Source organism: Corvus kubaryi, unplaced genomic scaffold (assembly GCF_017639235.1).
Source record: "Corvus kubaryi isolate FWS band 111438036 unplaced genomic scaffold, C.kubaryi_AGA036_p1.0 37398, whole genome shotgun sequence".
In the NCBI taxonomy this organism is placed as follows: domain Eukaryota; kingdom Metazoa; phylum Chordata; class Aves; order Passeriformes; family Corvidae; genus Corvus; species Corvus kubaryi.
In genome coordinates this window covers 34422559-34442847 of record NW_024581137.1, presented here as the reverse complement: position 1 = coordinate 34442847, position 20289 = coordinate 34422559, and the positions used below count along the sequence as shown (strand labels likewise).

General features: G+C 42.4%; 1 protein-coding gene across 7 annotated transcripts in view; it reads left to right on the top strand.

The window, feature by feature from the left end:
- The first annotated feature begins 398 nt into the window (after positions 1–398).
- The window catches only part of DYNC1I1 (dynein cytoplasmic 1 intermediate chain 1), a 186485-nt gene continuing 166594 nt past the window's right edge, over positions 399–20289 (top strand). For 4 of the 7 annotated variants that reach the window (XM_042044174.1, XM_042044172.1, XM_042044173.1 and 1 more), the window contains exons 1-3: positions 400–695; positions 17188–17305; positions 19453–19567. In XM_042044174.1, coding sequence (XP_041900108.1) covers positions 17198–17305; positions 19453–19567 — 223 coding nt within the window. In that variant the 5' untranslated portion in view covers positions 400–695; positions 17188–17197. Of the gene's footprint in view, positions 696–17187; positions 17306–19452; positions 19568–20289 lie in introns of all 7 variants that reach the window. The other 3 variants (XM_042044171.1, XM_042044168.1, XM_042044169.1) reach the window with 2 other exon arrangements.

Below are 20289 nucleotides of genomic sequence, written 5' to 3'. Positions count from 1 at the left end.
TGGTGGGGTTGCTGCCTCGACTGTCGCGGGGCTGACGGCTGCTGCCATGGGATGGTGTCAGGGATGCTGTGGAGGGTGCTATGGATGCTGCCTGGGCTGTCGTGGAGCTGACGGCGAAGCCGGTGTTGTGCTGACAGCCGGGCAGCCGCGCAGCTGCCGGCTCGGCTGCTCCTGGGGCGAAGCCTGCGCCTCTGTGGGGCTGACAGCGAGGGGAGCACCGAAGAGCTGAGCACTTCAGGCCGGAGTTGCTGGGGGGCCGGGCGGGGACTCTGAGCCGGCCCTTCCACCGCCACCTGCCCCGCGCCCCCCGCGGCCCCGCCCCGGTCCCACGGGCGGCGGCGGGGGTGTCGCTACCGAGGGCGCGCGGGCGGAGGAGGAGGAGGAGGAGGAGGCGGGAGGAGTAAGGCGGCGGCAGCAGCAGCAGCTCTCGGGAGGAGCCTGTCCACCGTGAGACAGCACATTCAGCCGGCGGCGGCGGTCCTGCTGCAGCGGCGGGCGGCACGGCATAGCTCGGCTCGGCTCGTCACGGCTCTGCTCAGCACGGCTCGGCTCGGCTCGGCTCGGCTCGGCAGGGCGCAGCTACTGGCAGCAGCCCTTCAGGCAGCGGGGCATCCCTCTGCTCTCCCGGCGGCGAGCGCTCGGTGAGAGCTGCAAGGCGCCGGGAGCCGCTCCGCATCTCCCGGGCGCCGGCGGAGGTGAGGCACCCGCGGGGGCGGCGGGGCCGGGACGCGGCGGAGCGGGGGCTGCCCTTGGGGCCCGGCGCTGGCGGCGGAGGAGCGGGGCGGGAGTCACTCCGCGGGATGCGCAGCGGCCGCGGAGCCTGGTGCGGCCGCCGGAGGCGCTCCCCGGGTAGGCGGGCCGGCTGGGCGAGCGGGCATCCCGGCTGGGCGAGCGGTCATCCCCGGCTGGGCGAGCAGGCATCCCGGCTGGGCGAGCGGGCATCCCGGCTGCCCGCGGGAGCCGGCCGGCCCTCGCCGCGGGTGGGCTCTGGCGGCCTGGCGGCTGGTCTGTGGGAGGGCTGCAGTGAGAGAGCCGCGCCGGCCTCGGCACCTGCTCCGGTCCCTGGGGCGCATCTCGGCCCCGGCCGCGAGTGGCGGCCGCAGGCTCCCGGCTGGTGCCTGGGCGCCGAACAGCTTAAAGCAAAAGGGGGTGGTAAAAGTTTTTCATCTGTAATTCTTCACACAGCTGGAGCGGTAGTGGGTATACTCAAGTCCAAGACGACATAGAACAGTAAATAGATCTTTTCCCCTTCCTAAGGTTTTCTCACCTAAAAGGGTGAGAGAAGGAGGGAGTCAGCCAGAGGCCTTTTTACACTGGTAGTCCACTGAAATAGATTTTCAAAAGGATGTTATTACAGTTACATCATCCCAGGAGTCCCCCGTGGTTAGCAGAGAACATAAGGCCCCAGATTTCCTAGACAAAGCCTCTGTTTTAAAGACTGGAACTAAGTTTGTTTTTCTGTCAATATTGCCATTGACAGAAAGTACAGATTTGAGCTATAAATGTGTATAACATAAGGCTTCTCAACAGATCAATCAGTCTTACCTGCTGATATAGAGGGGATGAGATGGAAGGACCTGACATGAAGTTGGCATGTGGAAGTCGCTTCTGCATGAGGATTTTAATTTACATTGGAAATTGCGCTAAATATCATGAAGCACGGAACTGCAAAAACCTATTTCAGAATGGAAATCCCACGTCCCAGGACTGCCTGTCTCCTGATAGATGGTGTTATCAGAGCAATTAGGGAATTTAATTTCTGTTACTACCAATGTGTTTTGTCAAAGTACCTCATTTGTTCTTGCTAATTTAATGGGGGAAAGTTACATTCTGATTCTTTTAAGCTCTTTCTTTTTGGTTTTTATTTTCATTTGAGATGGCATTTCTAGTAACATTTTCCACCGTTAGTGAAGGCAGATAAAATTCCATTTATAATTTCTCTGCAGCATTTTTCTGCAAGAATGGGTTTCTTCAACACAAACCTTGGGGCTGCATCCAGGTCTTCTCCCCGTGGGAATGCTCACTCTGATAACCATCCTCTGCTTTGTTTTCTTTTCCCAAAATCATCCATTTATAGTCCATAAAAATACAAAATGTGTTGCCCCTTCTCTACCTTCTTTATGAATAGACTGTTTTGAAGGTTGGGACTTGCCATCATCTTCCTTGATAAGTGAGACTTCTGAGGGCCAGGTATGTGGAGATCCAAAAGATTTTTTAGAGTTGGATTGGCTGGATTTCTCTGAGCTCTAAGCACCTCTGCCTCAAATTAGTCTACCACAAAAATGTACTAACTGTGGTGCTGCTGTATCCACAGTTTAAGGGAGGAATCTTTAAAAGAGTGGCAATAAACCACACCCATCACATGCAGTAATTATTGGAAGTTTGGAAATGTGGCTACTCAAAGAATAGTCAGGGAAATACTCTTTTGTACCCCGAAGATCTTAAATTAAGAAGCTGACCTTTCAGCTCTTTCTATAGAAGGAAGGGGAGTGAGCTGCCTCCTTTGTGATGCCCTTCAGTGGCTATTTTTTTCATGATTGAAATGCATTTGATTTCCAGTGTATTTTCCCAACTTCGGGTTTCTGGTTCCTGTTATGGCTCCCGTAGATAAAAGCTTTGCTTTAGCAGCTGTCTTCAGTGTAGGTACTCTAAATGATGCAGCAAGAACTTACCTGCCTTATTTTCAAATAAATTAACGGATCATGCAGCAGGAACTTACCTGCCTTATTTTCAAATAAATTAACGGATCAAGTCTCTTGGTCTTCTTTACTTTTGTAAGACAGGTTTCAAGAAGCATTCCTTGATGCCGTCTATTTTCCTGCCTGCAAGAAGAGAGAGGAGGAATACCAGGTAGAGCTGCTAGCAATGGGTTGTGTTAGAGGTCCCACCATTGCAGGATACTGGACAATGATGTGTAATGGGCTGGAAGGGAAAACGATAAGGGATTGAAAGAGAAAAAACATGAGGGTATAGAAAGGCAGTGTTGTTTTTAAAAGCTTCACTTAACTCCTGCTAATGATTCAGGTAATGAATGTTAACAGAATGATCCTCCTTGTCCTATCCATGGGCTTTAATTTTCAGAGAAGTTGGAGGGAAGTAACACTGCAATTCTCACTGAGGCACACGGGGCGATTCATACCTGCAGAGATAAAGTCTCAGGCTTTCTGCAGCCGTACTCATTCTTAGTGCAGTACTCATCTGGTACTTTGAGATTTTTATTTTAAAAACCTTAAATGAAACATAATGACTTTAGATGTAGTCTGTGTTTAAAAGGGACATTTTCCTGCTGAACTACTGATGGAATATGCTGGCAAAGTGGCCTCAGTACAGATGCAACTTGTGTTAGTAAAACTGTGCTTTTGCCAGTGCAGCTTATTTCTGTTCATTAGAGGAACGGAAATCCTGCAGGTGAGCATACATTCATGTGTCCATATGGGGGCTTCCTTTCCAAGTGAGGGCTCGGATGGTCTTCCCCTCAGCTGTTTGTAAGCAGGCAGAAATGGTAATGCAGGAATGATACTGCTTAACAAAGAGACCCTGACTCAGTCTACATCTCAGATCGATGCAATATGTCCCTTTTGCTACCTGCTAATAATCCATCTAAAACCCTGCTAGCTCTTTTTTGTGAGAGATGACATTGGGAGCTGTTGTTTGCTTGGCCATTTGCAAGCACTCAAGGCAGTATACATGAGCTTGCTCCCCCAATACTGTTCATTTTGTGTGGCATCATCTTGCCAACTTTTCTGGGAAAATGGCTACTTCCAGGCAGATGGGAGGAGCTGGAGGAAGCTGTGAAGCAGACTAATGTGTGAGCCACTAGGTCTTACAGTGATCATCTGTGACAGGTGATGTACCAACTCCTCCTGAGCTTAAAACTATACCCCTTCCTTTTTTACTGAGCTTCTTCAGCACCTTTTGTTCTATCTTTTGAGGCAAAAGCATTCTGATGAGTGTCTGGGAGTGCAGTGCAGCATGGGGAAGGCATGGAGCAGGAGTAACAGTTTCTTGAAGCTTTTTGTGGGCAGCACACTGTAACTCCATGCTCAAGTTTAAGGACAGAGGTCTTAGCCCTATCAGTGCTGACAGTAATAGTTTTTCTCTGACTTCTCTGGTGGTGAACCTAGCCTCTAGAGCGATGGCAGAAGCCAGCTGTCATCACTGTTTGAAAGCCACGATACTTCTCCAAACGCTATTGAAGGAAATGAGAGTTTTGCACTGACTTAACAGAGTTTGTATGAGTCCCTGTCTGACTGCTGCATTGACTGGTGTGCAGATATTTGTGTTACCTGATGAATAATAGCTGCCTAGATGTCTCCTGTGATTCTTGGGTCTTAAGAGTAAAAGTACGTGTTTTATATTTAATACTGCTCCCATGCATGTGAAGCAGCTTACCTGATCTGGAGAGACAAGTTACATCAACCTGAGGAACAGACCTCCTGGGAGCCCTTCTGGAGCAGTGCAGATCTACCCTGTGGGTTCCCCAGGTGCTGGCTGACTGTCCCTGCTTGGCCCTAGAATAATTCATGAATAATTTGATAAAAGGAGAAGGCCCATTTATTGCTGCTCTGCAGAAAACAATTACAGAGGGAATCTTTTCAAGACATAACATTTTGTTTACAGTGGTATCTTTTCTTCACATTTCCTTTCCCTCTTGCTATCGTTCTTTGAGGCTTACTTACCCTTTTCTCTTTTCCTCAATAGTTTTAACATCACATTCCCTGCTCACTGGCTTTCCCTTCCCCTCCCCTTTGTTTTCTCTCCCTAGCAGAGAAATTATATTAGTTCCTTGTTTTCTCCTTCCATCTATGATGTGGTACAAATAATTCCAAATCCTGCTCCTCAGTTACTAATTTTTCACTTCAGCCCAGCAGAAAGATGCAGTTCAAACAATGGGGAGTTATAGCAAGGCAAAGACACAAAACTGCCTAGTACGATTAAATATAAGTAAGTATAACAGAGTATTTATTTCTTATCTATTTATATCACTTTATATCAAGCCTTCCTTGATTCTAATATTTTCAGGCTGAATTTGACAGAAAAAGCTATGGTATGTTAGTACTGAAACTATGCTGTATTAGTATTGAAAGTTAGTCACTATAGGTCTTAGACCACATGCAGGGAAAATATGGATTTCCCTTGCCTTTAACTATTCAGCCCTTCCGTTTTGTATCCATTAACAGAGATCTTAGCTTTTAAAGGGCATGGACAGCTGTATTAAATCCCTACTATTCAAGGCATGCCCTTGTTTCATATTTTGCACATTAGGCCACCACTGTTAGGATCAGAGTGGTTACCAGGTCACTTGGTAATTGGGGCAAAGACATTTCAAATTATTGCTATTGTATATTTCCAGAAATTAAAATATTTAATAAAACAGGGTTACAGGAAAAAAACCCAAACCAACCCAGACTGTTTCTAATGTTTTCTTATATTTGAACCTGTCATTCCTGGTTTAAGGACTGTTCCACTGACACTGAGCTTTTAAAAGAATTTCTTCTCAGATTCTCACAGCACAAAGTTGGAGGACTGTCTAAACTCATGTGACTTGTTTCATAATACATGTTTATCTTCTCTTTAAGTAATATAAAAGATTTGCCATTTTTGTTAATCTCACTATTCAAAGTCATATGACATTGTTGTTTCTTTCATCAGTTTGTTTCTAGTTACATGTTGAGCAATTGCTGAACCAGAAGGTGGTTTGTATCATAATTCTGAAGTATTTCAGATCTTAGCTCGCCCTTAAATGAATTAATTCTTTGTCCGTTTTAGCTGTAATTGCTCACAGAGCTTTGTCACACGCTTATACCACTTTGTTACAGACTATCCACTTCTTCATTGCCTAGGAACACAAATTACTTCTGCAAAAACCAGGGAAAAGATAGTTCAGGTTATATGCACTTATGACTGTAAACTGTGTGGTGCATTGAACAGTGAATGGCTTAAAAATCTATAACCTTTTGGAATGAAACAAGAAATTTGACCTAAATCATACCCCCTAGTGTGCAGTTAGCTATTCATGTACATAATCTGCTGCACTTGGCAAAGCCTGTGAATGTTGTATTCTTGCCTTTCACTGTCTCCACAGTAGTAATAATAATACAACAAAAATTGTGCTGATGGGATAGGAGGCTATTGTACTGGAGACAAAATAAGAAAAAAAACGGTGATGCCATTCTCTCTTTGTACTGAAAGAGCCCATGGGAAAACTGTCCCTTTATTTCCCACAATATTTTCTTTTTCACAGAAAGTTGAATAGCAGGAAAACGCAGGAAAGCCTAGTTTCTCAGCCTTTAAGGGCCTCTGCAAATATATTAAAAACACCTTGTGCAAATTCCGTACTTTGTCTGATAATTATAAATTAAAGAGCTTTAGGATTTTTCCCATATGTTTAAAGCATAGGTCTCAAAAGGTGACAGTAAATTATATTCTCTGTAAGGGGCTAAGATGGAAAACCCCCCATGTTTCAGCCTTACTACTGGTGCTCTCCACACCTTTTAGGGCAGCCTTCATGTACATAACCCTTATTGGGTTTTATTATTTACTTATCAATAACTCAGGGGACAGGGAAGTAAAAAACTCTAGACTTCCACATGGACAAGCATATGTGTTTTTGAACAAAATTATAGTAAAATGCAGCAGTAATATTAGTTACTACTAGTATTGATTTTGAAATCTTTGAATGGAGATCATGTTTCCTCAGTGTTCATTCAATAAAGTTTAATTAAGTTTAATTTTTTCCCCAGAAAGTTTCTGATCTCACCAAATCAAGGGATGAATCAGGAGTAAGTATGATTAAAGTTGTTGGCCTCCCATTTTTGTGTTATTTTTCTTGAGGTAGTGTGTACATATATATATGTCAATAAGAAGGCTGTGCTTTCTCCTATCACATAATGACCAGTTTTGATAAATGATTAACTATTACCCAATTACTCCTGGGTTCTCTCTGGTGATACGTCAATGATCTGTAGAGTTCTAAAACTACATTGTACTCTTAATCCTCAAGACTACCTGTTGGAAGCAGTTTAACAGTTTGATGTGGCTGAAAACCAGACATGGACCCTTTCTGATTGCCTTGTGGACCTTCAGTGGCCCACAGCCACTAGTAAATGTATTTTGACAGCCGCTAGTAAACGTTGATGTATTTTCCAAAACTACCTATATTGCATTCCACATTTGAAGAGAGCTGGTGGTCTAGAACTAATGTCTTGTTCTCGAATTCTGGAGCTAAGGTCCTGGTGGAGTGGGCCATTCACTGAGGCTTGCTTCTGGAGGAGTCCTGCAGCGTGCTCCAGGGATGTGATTGCCCCACCATGCAGGCTGGGCACTTGTTTGCTTTTGCTCTCAAGTCAGCCCGTTTGCCAAACTTGTTCTTAGTGGAAGCCAGGGCATTTGAGAGATATGTGCGTGTGTGGGAGAGAAGAGCTCATGTGCAGTCAGCCTTGCCTTTGTCGGAGGCTGTGCTTAAAGTCCAGAGCATGCCCACATCTTAAACCTGGGATGCATTCTTTAGTTCCCCAAACTGGAAGTTCTTACAGTGCCTGGGAAGGTCAGCTGCATCTAAACCCACAAAATGGTGTGGAAACAGAAACTATAATTGCTGTCCTCAAAAATCAGCTTGGCTGTCACCTAGCTCTTGAAACACAGGCAGTCTCTAAAAACTCACTTTTTCTCCTTTTTTCCCCTTTTCTGGTGTGTTCTTACCCTTGAACCCCCAGACTCAGCCCAGGTGTCCTCTCCCTGTCTCTCCAAGGCTGCTCCATCTAGTTCACATTCCTTGAGCCCATCTGCCAGATTCTGTGCTCCATGTCGAGTTGCATCTGACAGCATCTGCTCCTGCTTTTAGTGGACCCTGGTTTTAATGGGACTCACCTGAAGTAAAAGGAGTCTCAGGTAATTTTTGCCTTTGCTTAAAGAGATATTTGCCTTCATCCATGCTCTGACCAGCAACCTATGTGTCTTCTGCAGTAAGTAGGTGCCTTCCCAGTCTTTCCCACTGAAGCTGCTCCACATAAGTCTAAAGTATTAAAGTTTCTTTGGGTGCAACAGAGCATGTGGGAGAAAGAGAAAGGACTCTTCAGCACCTTGCTTCAAATGCTCAGAAAGAGGAGTCTTTGGCTCCAGACACTTAAATACAGCATTGTATTATAAACTAAACAGTCGCTGCCTATAATATAAACTAACCCTGAAACAAAGACTAGAACCCAGGGGCCTCTGTTAGGGATTAATGTTCGCTCTCTTGCATCTGCTTCTTCTGGTCCAATGAATCCTTGCAGAAAAGAAATTAATAGAAAATAGCTTCAGTGGTTAAAAATGCAATCTCCATTCCTCCAGTCCTTCTCACCCATTAGTCAGCAGTCACTCTAGGAATGTGGATTTCAGTTTTCTCTAGACAAAAAAACTCCAACTCCCCCCAAAAACCCCCAAACAAACCACAAACAAACAAACAAACCCCCAAACATGTTTCTCCTATTTGGGGAGAATGCTTTAACCACAGAAAAGATAAATGGAAGACATAGATTTCTTGGTTCTTAGTCCTCTCTCATATTCAAATTATTTGCAGATGTCCTTTAAATTATGCTATTAGACATCTGCATTTATCATCTTGCCTTGTTACCTGGACATACCTTTTTTCTCTTCTGTCGATCAACAGGAATGATTGGCTAAGGCAGGCTCTGAGCATTCACCTTGCTTAGTTAGTATAGCCAGATAAGCCCTGGGAAGTACAGAGGGAGTGGTAGTGTTGTTTATTCTACTTTTTGAGAACTTTCTGTATATTTCTTACAGCCAGCGCTCTTCCCTGCTTTTTAAATCTTTAGCTGTCTTGACTTCAGAAATGAACTCAATGTGTAATGTTTTTAACCTAGTTACATCCTTACAGACATCAGCGGCAAAGCAAAGCGTATTTTGTTATAAGAAAGAAATGATATCTGGGTAAGTCTTCCAACAAAACCTGTGTGATGGCAGCATAGCTTGTTCTTTGATGTCTCTCTGGCAGTTGTCATAACTGGGTTAAGAAGCAGACACTAGAGCATGCATTTTTCATGTTTGGGTAAATGGCTTTAAGTATCACGTTGCTGGCCATGTACCACTAGGGTTATCTCAGGAGGAGGGTGGAAAAGTCAGAGGGGTTAGTTTTACCCCCCATATGGAATGAAAATACATATTTTAATGTCCGAAATATTTTCAGGATGGAGAAAATGAGTCTTTGTTCCACTTCAGGAGAGACTAGTAGACATCTTGAAGCAAAGTTCTATGTTAGGTTTTAGTAAGTCATTAAATTTAACCCTGGGAGGCACTTTGGTACTTTTGTGATGAACAAGGTATTTTATACAGGTTTGGAAGAAGTGGTCATATCAATGATAGCAGCAGATATCACTGACATCTGAGCATTGTATAAGAAATACATAGAAAAGAAAGTGAAATCAAAAACATCAAAATACAAGGCTCTTATTTTTCTAGATAAGTGACCTGCAGCTTGAGGTTTAGATTGTTACCTCTCTCATGTTACCCATCTCTAAAATCTTAGCAATTTACAGCTTGCATTTGGCTGCCTTTTACTGTCAGAAAACATCTTTAAATTAGCCTGCTAGGTCACAGAATCATAGAACAGCTGGGGTTGAAAGGGACCTTTGAGATCATCTAATTCAAAGCCCCCTTCAGTGGATAGAGACACCTTTCACTCAGAGCTCCATCCAGCCTGGCCCTTAAACACTTCCAGGTATGGTGCATCCACAGCTTCTCTGGGCAACGTGTTCCAGTGCCTCACCACCATCACAGTGAAAGCTTTTTTTCCTCATATCCAACCTAAACCTACTCTTTTTCAGTTTGAATCCGTTTCCCCTTGTCCAGTCACTTCATGCTGTTGTAAAAAGTCTCTCCCTCTTTCTTGTAGGCTCCTTTCAGGTACTGGAAAACTGTAATTAGGTCACCCCAAAGCCCTTTCTTTTCCAGGCTGAACAAATCCAAATTTCTCAGCCTTTCCTCACAGGTGGTGTACTCCATCTCTCTAATCAACTTGGTGGCCTCCTCTGGGCTTACTTCAACAGGTCCATGTCCTTTCCTGTGCTGGGACCCCAGAGCTGGATGCAGTGCTCCAGGTGGGGTCTCACGGGAGCACAGTAGAGGGGCAGAATCCCCTCCCTGACCTTGATGGCCACACTGCTTTTGGTGCAGCCCAGGACACATTTGGCTTTCTGGGTTGTAAATGCACATTTCTGGGTCATGTCCAGCCTCCCATCTGCCAGCATCCCCAAGTCCTTCTCAGCAGGGCTGCTCTTGATCTGTTCATCCTGCAGTTCATCTCTGGAGCAAGCTGGGAAATTCACAGAAAATAACACAGTGCAATGAGGAAGACCAGTTAATGTGTGGTGAATGTAGAGTCACAAAATTTGGAATTTCGCTGTGTCCATTCCCAGCCACATACAGAGCCACGTATGGAGTGCTGCGTGTTACTGCACCCAAACGTAAAAGATAACAGAGACAGAAGCTGATAGAGCGGGAAGTGACCAAGAATGCTTAGGAATCGCTTCTATATTACAAGATCTAAAACTTGTCGAGCATGCAAGTGGTTGTTATGTTAGAAACATCTGCTCTTTGTAACTGGGGCACAGTTCCTGAGTCAGATTCCTGGGAAGTACAAATCAGTATTGGCTGCTGCATTGAGGACCATCTCACAGCAGCACATCTGAGATCGCTATGCAGTTATAACTATGCTCATTAAAGCTTATTGAGAGAAAATCCAAGACGCTTGAAAAGACCTATTTAAAATTCAGTTTTCTTTGAGGTGATACATGCAATTGGTTTTGTGGAACTCAATATAAAGGGAGTGTGTTTGGTGCAAGATGTGCAGCAGTTTTGCTAGAGTGACATGTTAGTATGTGGTCCTCGAGTTCATTCTACTCCTTGCTGTAATGTTGTGTGTTTCTTGCTCATCTCCGGTGAGTTGTTGCCAGCAGCTTCTTCCCTTCAACCTTGATGGCTCTTCCATGGCACTAGGTTTGTTGGAATTGAAATGACCATGGTAAATTTAAGAGAATAAAGGGGCATGAGAGAAAGGGATGGCAAGAAGGTGTTGCTTCATTGACTGCTCCTGGTGCTGGAAGAATGGGCAGCAGTAGAGTTCTGCTCACATGATGCTTTGTGGGGGCCCTACAATTCTGCTGAAACTGAGTTAATTTTGTAGTAGGGCCATTATGGAAGAACAAGACTGAAAAGATTAAATGGTAATAGATTGTAAGGGATGTAAGAGCAGTTGTGGGTACATGTCTTATACCCTGTCAGCACTAAAATAAATAGGCTAGAGATGTGCTGACCTGTTGCATAGCAACCAGGAAGAAGCGCGGAACCAAATCTCTGGGTGCTTGTGATTTGTAAACCTTTACAGAACAAAGTACAAGACCTTTGCCCATCTGTTAGAAATGTTCAGAAGCTGAAGGATAAAAATGGTACATTCCCTGAAATGTAACACTTGACAACCATTTTTATTTATAGATAAATACACAGATGCAGTGTAAAAAGCCTGACTGTTTTGCCTCAAGGTTATATGGAAAAAATACTTAGTCTCTCCAGTTTTACTTAGTGTTTTCCTGAATTCATCACACACAGGAGATTCCTTTAAATACTGCAAATGCTAAGTTTTTGCAGCTGCAAATATTTGCTCATTGTTGTGATATCGTAAACATTGATGTGCCCATTTAGCAAAATTATTTATGTTATTTGACTGAAGTCAAGTGCAAATTCTGATGCATGATGAAAAGAGGCACTCATTTATGCAAAAATTGCTGTTGAGATGCTTCTAGCCCCTTTTGCCCATTTGAAGTGTGTTTCAAACATTATTTTCAAATGAATGCAATGTATTAGAATGCATTTATACTAGGGTAGCAACTCCCTCTGGTTTCTTGCAGACCAAAGACATTTATCTGCTTTGTATGGTTTCGTAATGTGCATGCACACTTTACAGTTGTAGAAGTCATAGGTAGATCTCATGGGAATTTTTTTCTATTGTAAAAATACATAGTATTCCTAACTGTAGGAAAGATGCTAATTTGTACCAAGTAGAGATAAATATGATACATGATAGGAATGAATAAATTTTTTTCCAGTGGAACACTTCATATGTGAGAGTTTCAATAGTAATAGTACTCCCACTCTATAAACCCGTTCTTTAAAACCAAAATCACTGAGTAATATATTTTATTGGGGAACATCCTGTGCATTTCACACGAATACGTTTTGCAGTTTTGGACTCCAGTAGCTGGCTATTTAAGAAGGCATATGAAAAATACATGTACAGCATCTCTAAATATTGGATGCTGCCTATTTTTTTAAAGAAGTATATTAATGAATCAGTTATTTATAATTAGTTACCCAGGATGACTAATGCCATATGTAACAGTATTTAATGAACCCCTTTGGTAAGTGCAATGGAGGTAATAACGAAAAGGACAACACAGGAAGGCACAAGCCAGGAAAGACCTCAAGGCTCATGAAGGGCAAAATTTCTACTCCTTCTGGAAAATTTCTACTCTAGTGCAGCCTACTGAACGAACAGTGTGTAAAAATCCCGCAAACACCAAAAAAGCAGTAAAATTCGTAGGCTTTTTTTAAGTCCTATTAGAGTTGGAAAGTGAGGTTTCTTTTGAGATGAGCTTAGCGAAGGCGTGCAGGTGAGAGGCTATTCTAGGAAATATAAAGAAAAGGCTTGAAGAAAAGGGAGATCTTATATATTGTTTACTTCTTCTACTTAAAACGTGTGCACTGTTGTAATTGTCTTTTTATTTTATTGTTTATACATTGGACATTTTGGACTTACTTTTTCCTGTATTTAATCCAACCTATGGACATGTCTTGCAACTCTTTGTACCTGTTCTTCTGATTTTGTTACTCTAAAAAGTATCAACTTACTGGTACTGAAATTCAAGTAAACATTTTTAGATACCTGTGGCTGTTTCTGCTCTTAAGTGCTCATATAAATGTTTTGAAAAAATATCTGCTCAAATGCTGTGATATTGATCACTGATAAAGACCTTGTTGCTTATAAAGCTGCAGTAAAACTGGCCTGTACCTGTTAAAGTACTTGCATGGCTTTTAGTCCAGTCGAGGATAAAATGCTGTTGTTTGCATGTTTATATTCTTACTGCTACCACAAATGAAATTGTTGTGAGATGTTACTACCTGTGGGATGAGCTTAGTGGAGTAGTTTGGCATATGTTCTGTACAGCAGAGAAGTTTGTGCAAACATCATTACTATTTTTAGATTAATATAAATTGTCTTTCAAATATCTTGTTTCATACACTGAGAAGCTAAAAGGAACTTCTGGGAGCATGTTAAGGACAGGATGGTTCTCACCCTGTCTGAGACATTTACAATGGAGATTTCTAGAACTTAATGTAGATCACTCAGGGCCCTTTATCATCATTAGAGAGGAACTGGTGACTTTGGGGCATGCTTAATCTTAGCTACTTTTAAATGTCTGCTTTAGGAAAAGTGGAATCACATCCTAGGATACCCAGACTCTTTAGATTTTACCTATCCTGATGGTAGGGATAGCTCTGCATGTACACTGTGGGCATCTAAGGTGCTGTGAGCCAAACCAGTAGATGGTGATGTCCCAGAAAGCAGTCTCCAGAAGCCAGCACTGCCTGTGCACAGGCCTGGGTAGCTGCCATCACGCTGGCTCTGATGTGTAAGTGGAATCAACTGTATTTCCAAGACTAAAAGGGGTCTCTGAGGCATGTTTAATGCACATGGGGAAAACTGACATCTTGAAATAGAACACTCTGTTTCATTAAAAGTCATGCCATGAGGAACCAGCTCCTTTCTTCAGTATCACAAAGAAAGGAGAGTTTTCTCTGAGTATTGGGAGTTCAGGCAGGTGCTCTCTGTGCAAGGTCCTGGTACAAGAACCTATGCTACCATGTGTGGGAAGCTCTTCTGCAGTGGGAGGACTCTCTCTCCCCTTTTAAAACCATGACAATAAACTGGGCTAAACAAATAAAAATTGATCTAGAATCTAAGATTATGCATCTCCCTTGAAGAGGGGAGCCCCAGGGTGTTGCCCTACTATGAAAGTTATTTCTACACTTACTCAATGTTCAGTGTGTTTGTTCCTGTGTGTTCCTTCTCCTACACAAGGGATTTAATTGCTTCAGTGCAAAATGTGCTCCTCAGTGATTCCCTCTGACCAGTGCCTTCTCCCAGGCTGGAGATTAGGTCTTGCATAAGCCTTGGGCTGTCATCTGCACCACAGAGAATGTTTAAAGTAAATCCTTTTTACTGTTTACCTTTATCTCTCTTGGTGTAGCATGCCTTTTGGCACTCAGAATGGCATTTATTAGAAATTTGCTCTCAGTAATGAACAGTGTTAACTCCATGGTTAATGCCAAGCAGAGTGATAAGTACACTTGCCTCCTTTCTTGGTACCAGCTTGCTGGCATCTGAGAAAGGTGCTTACATACCCTTGGTGTTCAATTTGTGCTAAAATTGTAAACAGCCAGTCTGCAGGTTGGTAAGCTGTCTGGGGGGCTCAGGCGTGACTATAATATATTCACGATGAAATATAACTGGGCTCTGGCAACATTCTTTGAAGGGAATTTAATACATCATCTTTATTGTATGTAAATCTATTTTGTTAAAAATAGAGCAAAGTTATAATAGGATTTGATCACCCTGACTGGAGCATTGTAAAAACGGGGCCAGGCACTAAACCATTGATGTTCAAATCAGGGGAAAAGCTAGTTAGCTTCCCTGACATAAAGGGAATGAATTTTTAGAAAGCCATTCATTGATATCTGACAAACAGCTTGAAAGGGATGCCAAACCCTCAGGGTTTCTGTCAGGAGCCTTAAAATGCATTTGCATATTTTTTGCATAGAAACAGGAGCTCTCTCTCTGTTGCCAAACTGCAGAACCAAAAGGATGCTAAAACTCTATCTAGTCCAAAGGGCTCTGAGGGGTAACTTCATAATCAGAATACAAATGTGTGCAACAGATTAGAAAAATGACTTCAAATGGGATTTCAATCATACCTAAGAGAGACACCGAAATCCTGAACAGATTGGTAGGCAAAACACTACCTGCACTGCTACTGAAATGTTGGTTTTTTTTCTCTGGGCATTTCTCATTTAAAAAATAGTTCACTGACGTCAACTGATCACACAGATTAATGTTGTTTGAGGTGCTACTGCTTAATTCTCTTGACATCAAATGCAATTTTTTTCTGACAGTTTTGATTTTCTCCAGTTGATAGCAATACTGTTGTGAATAGGATGGGAGTGATGGAGGAATAAAGAAATGGTGGTCCTCCACATGCAGCCAGTGTATCCAGTGGTCCCATTGTTTGGCAGCTGAATGTTCTTCCTAGCTATACCATTTGCTGTGGATTGAACCAGGGTGGATCGAACCCTGGCCTTGAAAGGGTGCCTTGCCAGCATGGGCTGCTCTGCTGAAGTGCAGAATCTGTGGCAGTGTGAGCTGGAGTTTGAGCTGCTCTTATGCCTGTCCTTTTCATTAAATGGTTTCCTTGTCTGATTCCAGATGTTATTCTATTCTTTCCTAAAAGAAAAATGCTTGCAAAGACAACAAAGCATTTGGGGCTGAGATTGTGCTTAATGTGCAGGTGATGTTTTCTTGGCAATATCCTCTGTGTCACAGGCTAACTATTCCTTTATCATTTTGAGGAGGAAGCTGATGACTGCAGAGAAATCCATGATGTGTGAAAGTGCCATGTAATTTTTAGCATGTAATTTTACTCTCTGGTCATCCACCCACCCAGGCCGTAATGTGAGTAGAGTTCTCATTATATTAACGGGGAGTTGACATTCAAATTTCCCATGCATCAAGTGAACAATAGACTTCCATTGCATATACGTGGCACTGCCATTGATCTGATTGATTTTGAGCTGCAGCAGTGGATACGGTCGGTGATGTGTGAACAGGAAAGACACAGTTAACTCTTTTCGTGAATGGCTACGTTAGTCAGAACTGTCTTTGAAACAAAGTTTCAAATATTTCCTAATAAGAAAATCAGTATTGATACAGTTAGATTACAGTTCGTAATGGTTATATGTTAGAAAATCAATAAATAATCTGTGATTTAAGTTATGGCTTCTTGCAACACTGGTGGGGTTTTAAAACTGTAGAAAAAGATTGGATTCCTGTCTTCTTTAAAGATCTGGATCTATACCTGTATAGTATGACTTTTTATTTCCTTACCTTTCATTTTCAAGGCTTGTGTACATCAGCTTAGGCTGCCAGAGATTTAAAAGACAAAGGGTATTTGTGGCTTCACATCACCCTCCTAAAGAAAAATGGGTTTAAATGGTGGAAGAGGTCTTTCAGCATCTCCGAAGAAATGTTTTTGCCCAGTTTGTGTGGTTGGCATGAAATCAGGATTGTTAGGCATATCTCCTGCCTCATAGAAAGATGGTCTGAGCACATGACTGTTGTCAAAGCAATGTGCTGCTTCATTAAAGACAAACTTAGATTTGCTGGGTTGTGTGATTTTGCTCCTTGTCTGCAGCCACCTGGGGGAATGGCCCAGCTTTCCCTGGAAAGGGTGGAGGAGATTCCTGTGCAGGATAGCTCACACTTTGGTGAGCCAGAGGGGTGCATGTGTGAAAGGTACTGAGACTGAGCTGATGGTCTGTCTGGGACTGTGTTGGTGAAACGGGGGATCCCGCCTGGCAGCCGTGCAAGGCACCTGCAGAAGCAAAAGCTCTCCCGTTTCCATTTTTTGCAAGTAAAAGTATTACTTGTCTAAGAAATATGGGGCTGTTTGGGGCAGATCTCATTCTGGTACTTGAAGTATATTTGTGGATCTGAGTTCTACAGTCTGGCAGAGATGCTGAAGATCATGAAAATCAAAAGACTTTAGCTTCACTTTGAAAGCATTAAAGCATTATTTTGAACAGCAATAGGTTTGCTTCACAAAGGTAGTTTTCTAGTAGAGGTAATCTGAAAATATATTCCACATTTGGTGATACTCTGGTCTAATTTCTTGAAATGAAAATTGCGACGAAAATGCTCCGCTTTCTACAGCGTCAGTATAGTCCAAGGACCAGTGTTTATATAGAAATATATTTGCTGCAATTTTAGAAGCCCTACTTTTGATATAATTAGCTATCTTTTTTTCAGTAAAGAGGGAAATCATTCAATTTTCATCTTGATCTCCATGCTTTTTTTTCCAGCAGAGTCAAAATGTCAGACAAAAGTGATTTAAAAGCAGAACTTGAGCGCAAAAAACAACGTTTGGCTCAGATAAGAGAAGAGAAGAAACGGAAGGAGGAAGAAAGGAAGAAAAAAGAGGTAAATTTGCGAAACCCCCTTTTAGGTAGCCCGTGCTTGCACAAGGGGCTTGCTGAGGTTTTGACTTCTCAGTGTTGTATGCCCCAAGGTATCTGTCATGTGGAATGAGATCCTCAAACCCACGTCAGACTAACCTTAAAGTCAAAAAGCTTATTTTTAGTCAAGAATGTTGGGGTGAGGGAATTGCTTTTAAAACCACGGCACTGTCAAATGACAACAGTTTAGACAACATGATGTGCATGTGTATGGAGAAAGAGAAATTGATTTGCCACAATGCTTTTTGCTGGGCTCTCCTTCAACGCAAAGGGAGTGGAGAGTGGGAAAAGACTGAAAGAGGACTCACGTTTTTTTCAAGCCATTACAATCTAAATATGTATTTTTGTACTCTGAAGACTAGTTTGATTACTAGCTAAGGTAACAGATTTACAATTATTATTCTCCAGTAAAGTAAAATATAATTGCAATTGCATTTTCATCTTCTGGCATGGGTGCATCTTTCAGTTCTGTTAAAGTTTGATTGACATATTAGTTTATTTGTCCTTGACAATATGCATTAGGTTTTTCATTAAGGGATTTGTACTTCTTTTTATTCAGTCACTTAGTGGAATAGAGGTGAGAATTGACAGGGAGTGGATATTCATTTTCATGCAAAGTCAGAGAAGCATTAAGTGATTATGCTTCCTTTCCTTCAAATGTCAACACTTACTATAGTTTAAAGCACCTGTTATCCTTTACTAATAACTGGTTTCCTTTTAAACTGACACTTTAATATTGTACATGAATTTCGTGGAATTACCGTGGAAATGTGATGTGATCCAAGAAATCAGCATTCCAGTTTTGTCTGTCTTTTTAATCTCTTTTCATTTGAGCTACATTTGTGCAGTTACAGCACATGCCCCAGTGAGGCTCCTGGAGTCCCTGGGGAAGTCCTCCATAAGCAGACCTTTAAATGGTAATGCTTTCAGTGTTGGTTACTAAAGAACTAGAGGAAAGGGGGCCAAGCCTGTGGCTCGAGGGAGCTTTTAGGTTCTTTTTCTTTGTCCCCTGACTCTGACTTTATACCTCGTGGAGATCTTGTGGTGGTTGGAACTTTCCATTGGCCCCGAGAGCCATCTCTACAGATAATGCTACAGTGCATAACTGTGTAAATGGGCTGCGCTGTGGTGCCAGATGGGTCCAGGAGTGAAGGCTGACACTCACAAAGGTGCTTGGCCAGTCACACTGGTGCAGGAGAGCTGTCCACAGCCCTGCATACTGTGAGATGGTTCATGTGAAGAGCTGAGCACGGGAATATGCCTGGACCTTGACTGTAAAATCAGTATTTCCTGGCTGTATCCAAACTGAAAAATGTGGAGATGCTTCTGAATTTCCAGGTTTTCTCTTGGTGCCTGCACCAAGATCAGCACCAGTCTGAGGAGCTGTACAAGTCCTCACTCTGTTTTCAGCAGAAAGGACAACCTCTTTGCAGGATTCTGGCTAATGTAGGTGCACCTACTGGTTTTAGATGCCCATAAGTCGGAGTGGGAGAAGGCTGATGTGTGGAAGCTCCAAGGAGGTGGAGATAGCTAAGCAGAGAGGGAAGGGTCTTGTGGACCTTTAGTGGGCCAAGGGCTGCCAAAGTCCTAGTTTAGAGATGTTAGTTCTTTCCTTTGCACCTGTTAGATGTTGAAGTCAATGAGAAAGTATTTCTTTTCCCCACAAGTGCTTGGGACCAAGTGTAGGACCTTAAGCTACATCACTGAAATCCGGTGAAATTTTATGCTTGATCCCTGGAGAAAGGGGCCAGTTTTATTCAGGGTAACGATACCTGTTGCTCTATGGACAGCTTTTGTTAGTTGAATAAGTTGCGCTTAATGAGTGAGAGGCAGAAAATTTCCATCATTGTCCTGTAAAAAATCTTGCAAATATCCTTGCAAAGACTGGTTTTACCATCCATTTAGGGTAAAATACTTTTACTGATATATACAGTATGAATTATCTAAGTTATAGATTACCTAAACATATCAAAATGAATTTCAAAGTGTACCTAAGCAGTAGCGCAGTATATTTCCACACATGTAATTGCTCGAGCTGATTATGTGTGAAATAATTGCTAGAGCTGATTATGTATGAAACAAATTGTTCTGTTTTCTTCTGGTTTAACTCAGGCTGATCTACAGCAGAAGAAGGAGCCAGCTCAGGAAGATTCTGACCTAGACCGTAAAAGAAGAGAGACAGAAGCTTTGTTACAGAGCATTGGTATATCCCCAGAACCACCTCTAGGTATTTAAGAGAAGCACACTGTAAAGCATTCAACTCTGCCACAACTAATGCTTTCTTTCTACTAAAGCATGCTTGGCTTTTTTGGTTTTTGGCTGTATTAGTGAAGTGAACTCTTCTGTTTGAATGCCTGCCATACCATTCACATATACAAGCTCATGGCATTTTGAGTACTTGTCATTGCCAAAAACATCTGTTTCATTTCTTCAAGAATTTTTTATGAACCTAATGCAGGTTGATTTTGCATACCAGCAGTGATTTCTTTTCTGATGGACTGTTTTATCTTCTCTCCCATCTATCTGATGACCCAAAAATATAAGTGCTGTACTTCATTAGCCCCAAGTTTTGTTTCTAAAATTCAAATTAAGCATTTGTAAGGAAGGAGGAGCATAGTCATGTGGGAACTCCCACTGAGTTTCTTCTAAAATCAAGCAAAACTGGAGAAGGAAAATAAAAAAAACCAAACAAATCACAAATAGAAAAACAGTTATCAACAGACACTATTGTAGATTTTTGCTCTGGTTTCATGTGCTTGACTTCTTTTTTGGTTTTGATGTTTTCAGTTCTAGAACCCAAAGTCTTCAGTTTAAAAATACATACAGTATCTGAGTATGGGTTACCTTGATGAAGATCTGCCTCATTTATTGAATGGTCCTAAAGCAAGAAATCCCTTCCCTTCCCTTCCCTTCCCTTCCCTTCCCTTCCCTTCCCTTCCCTTCCCTTCC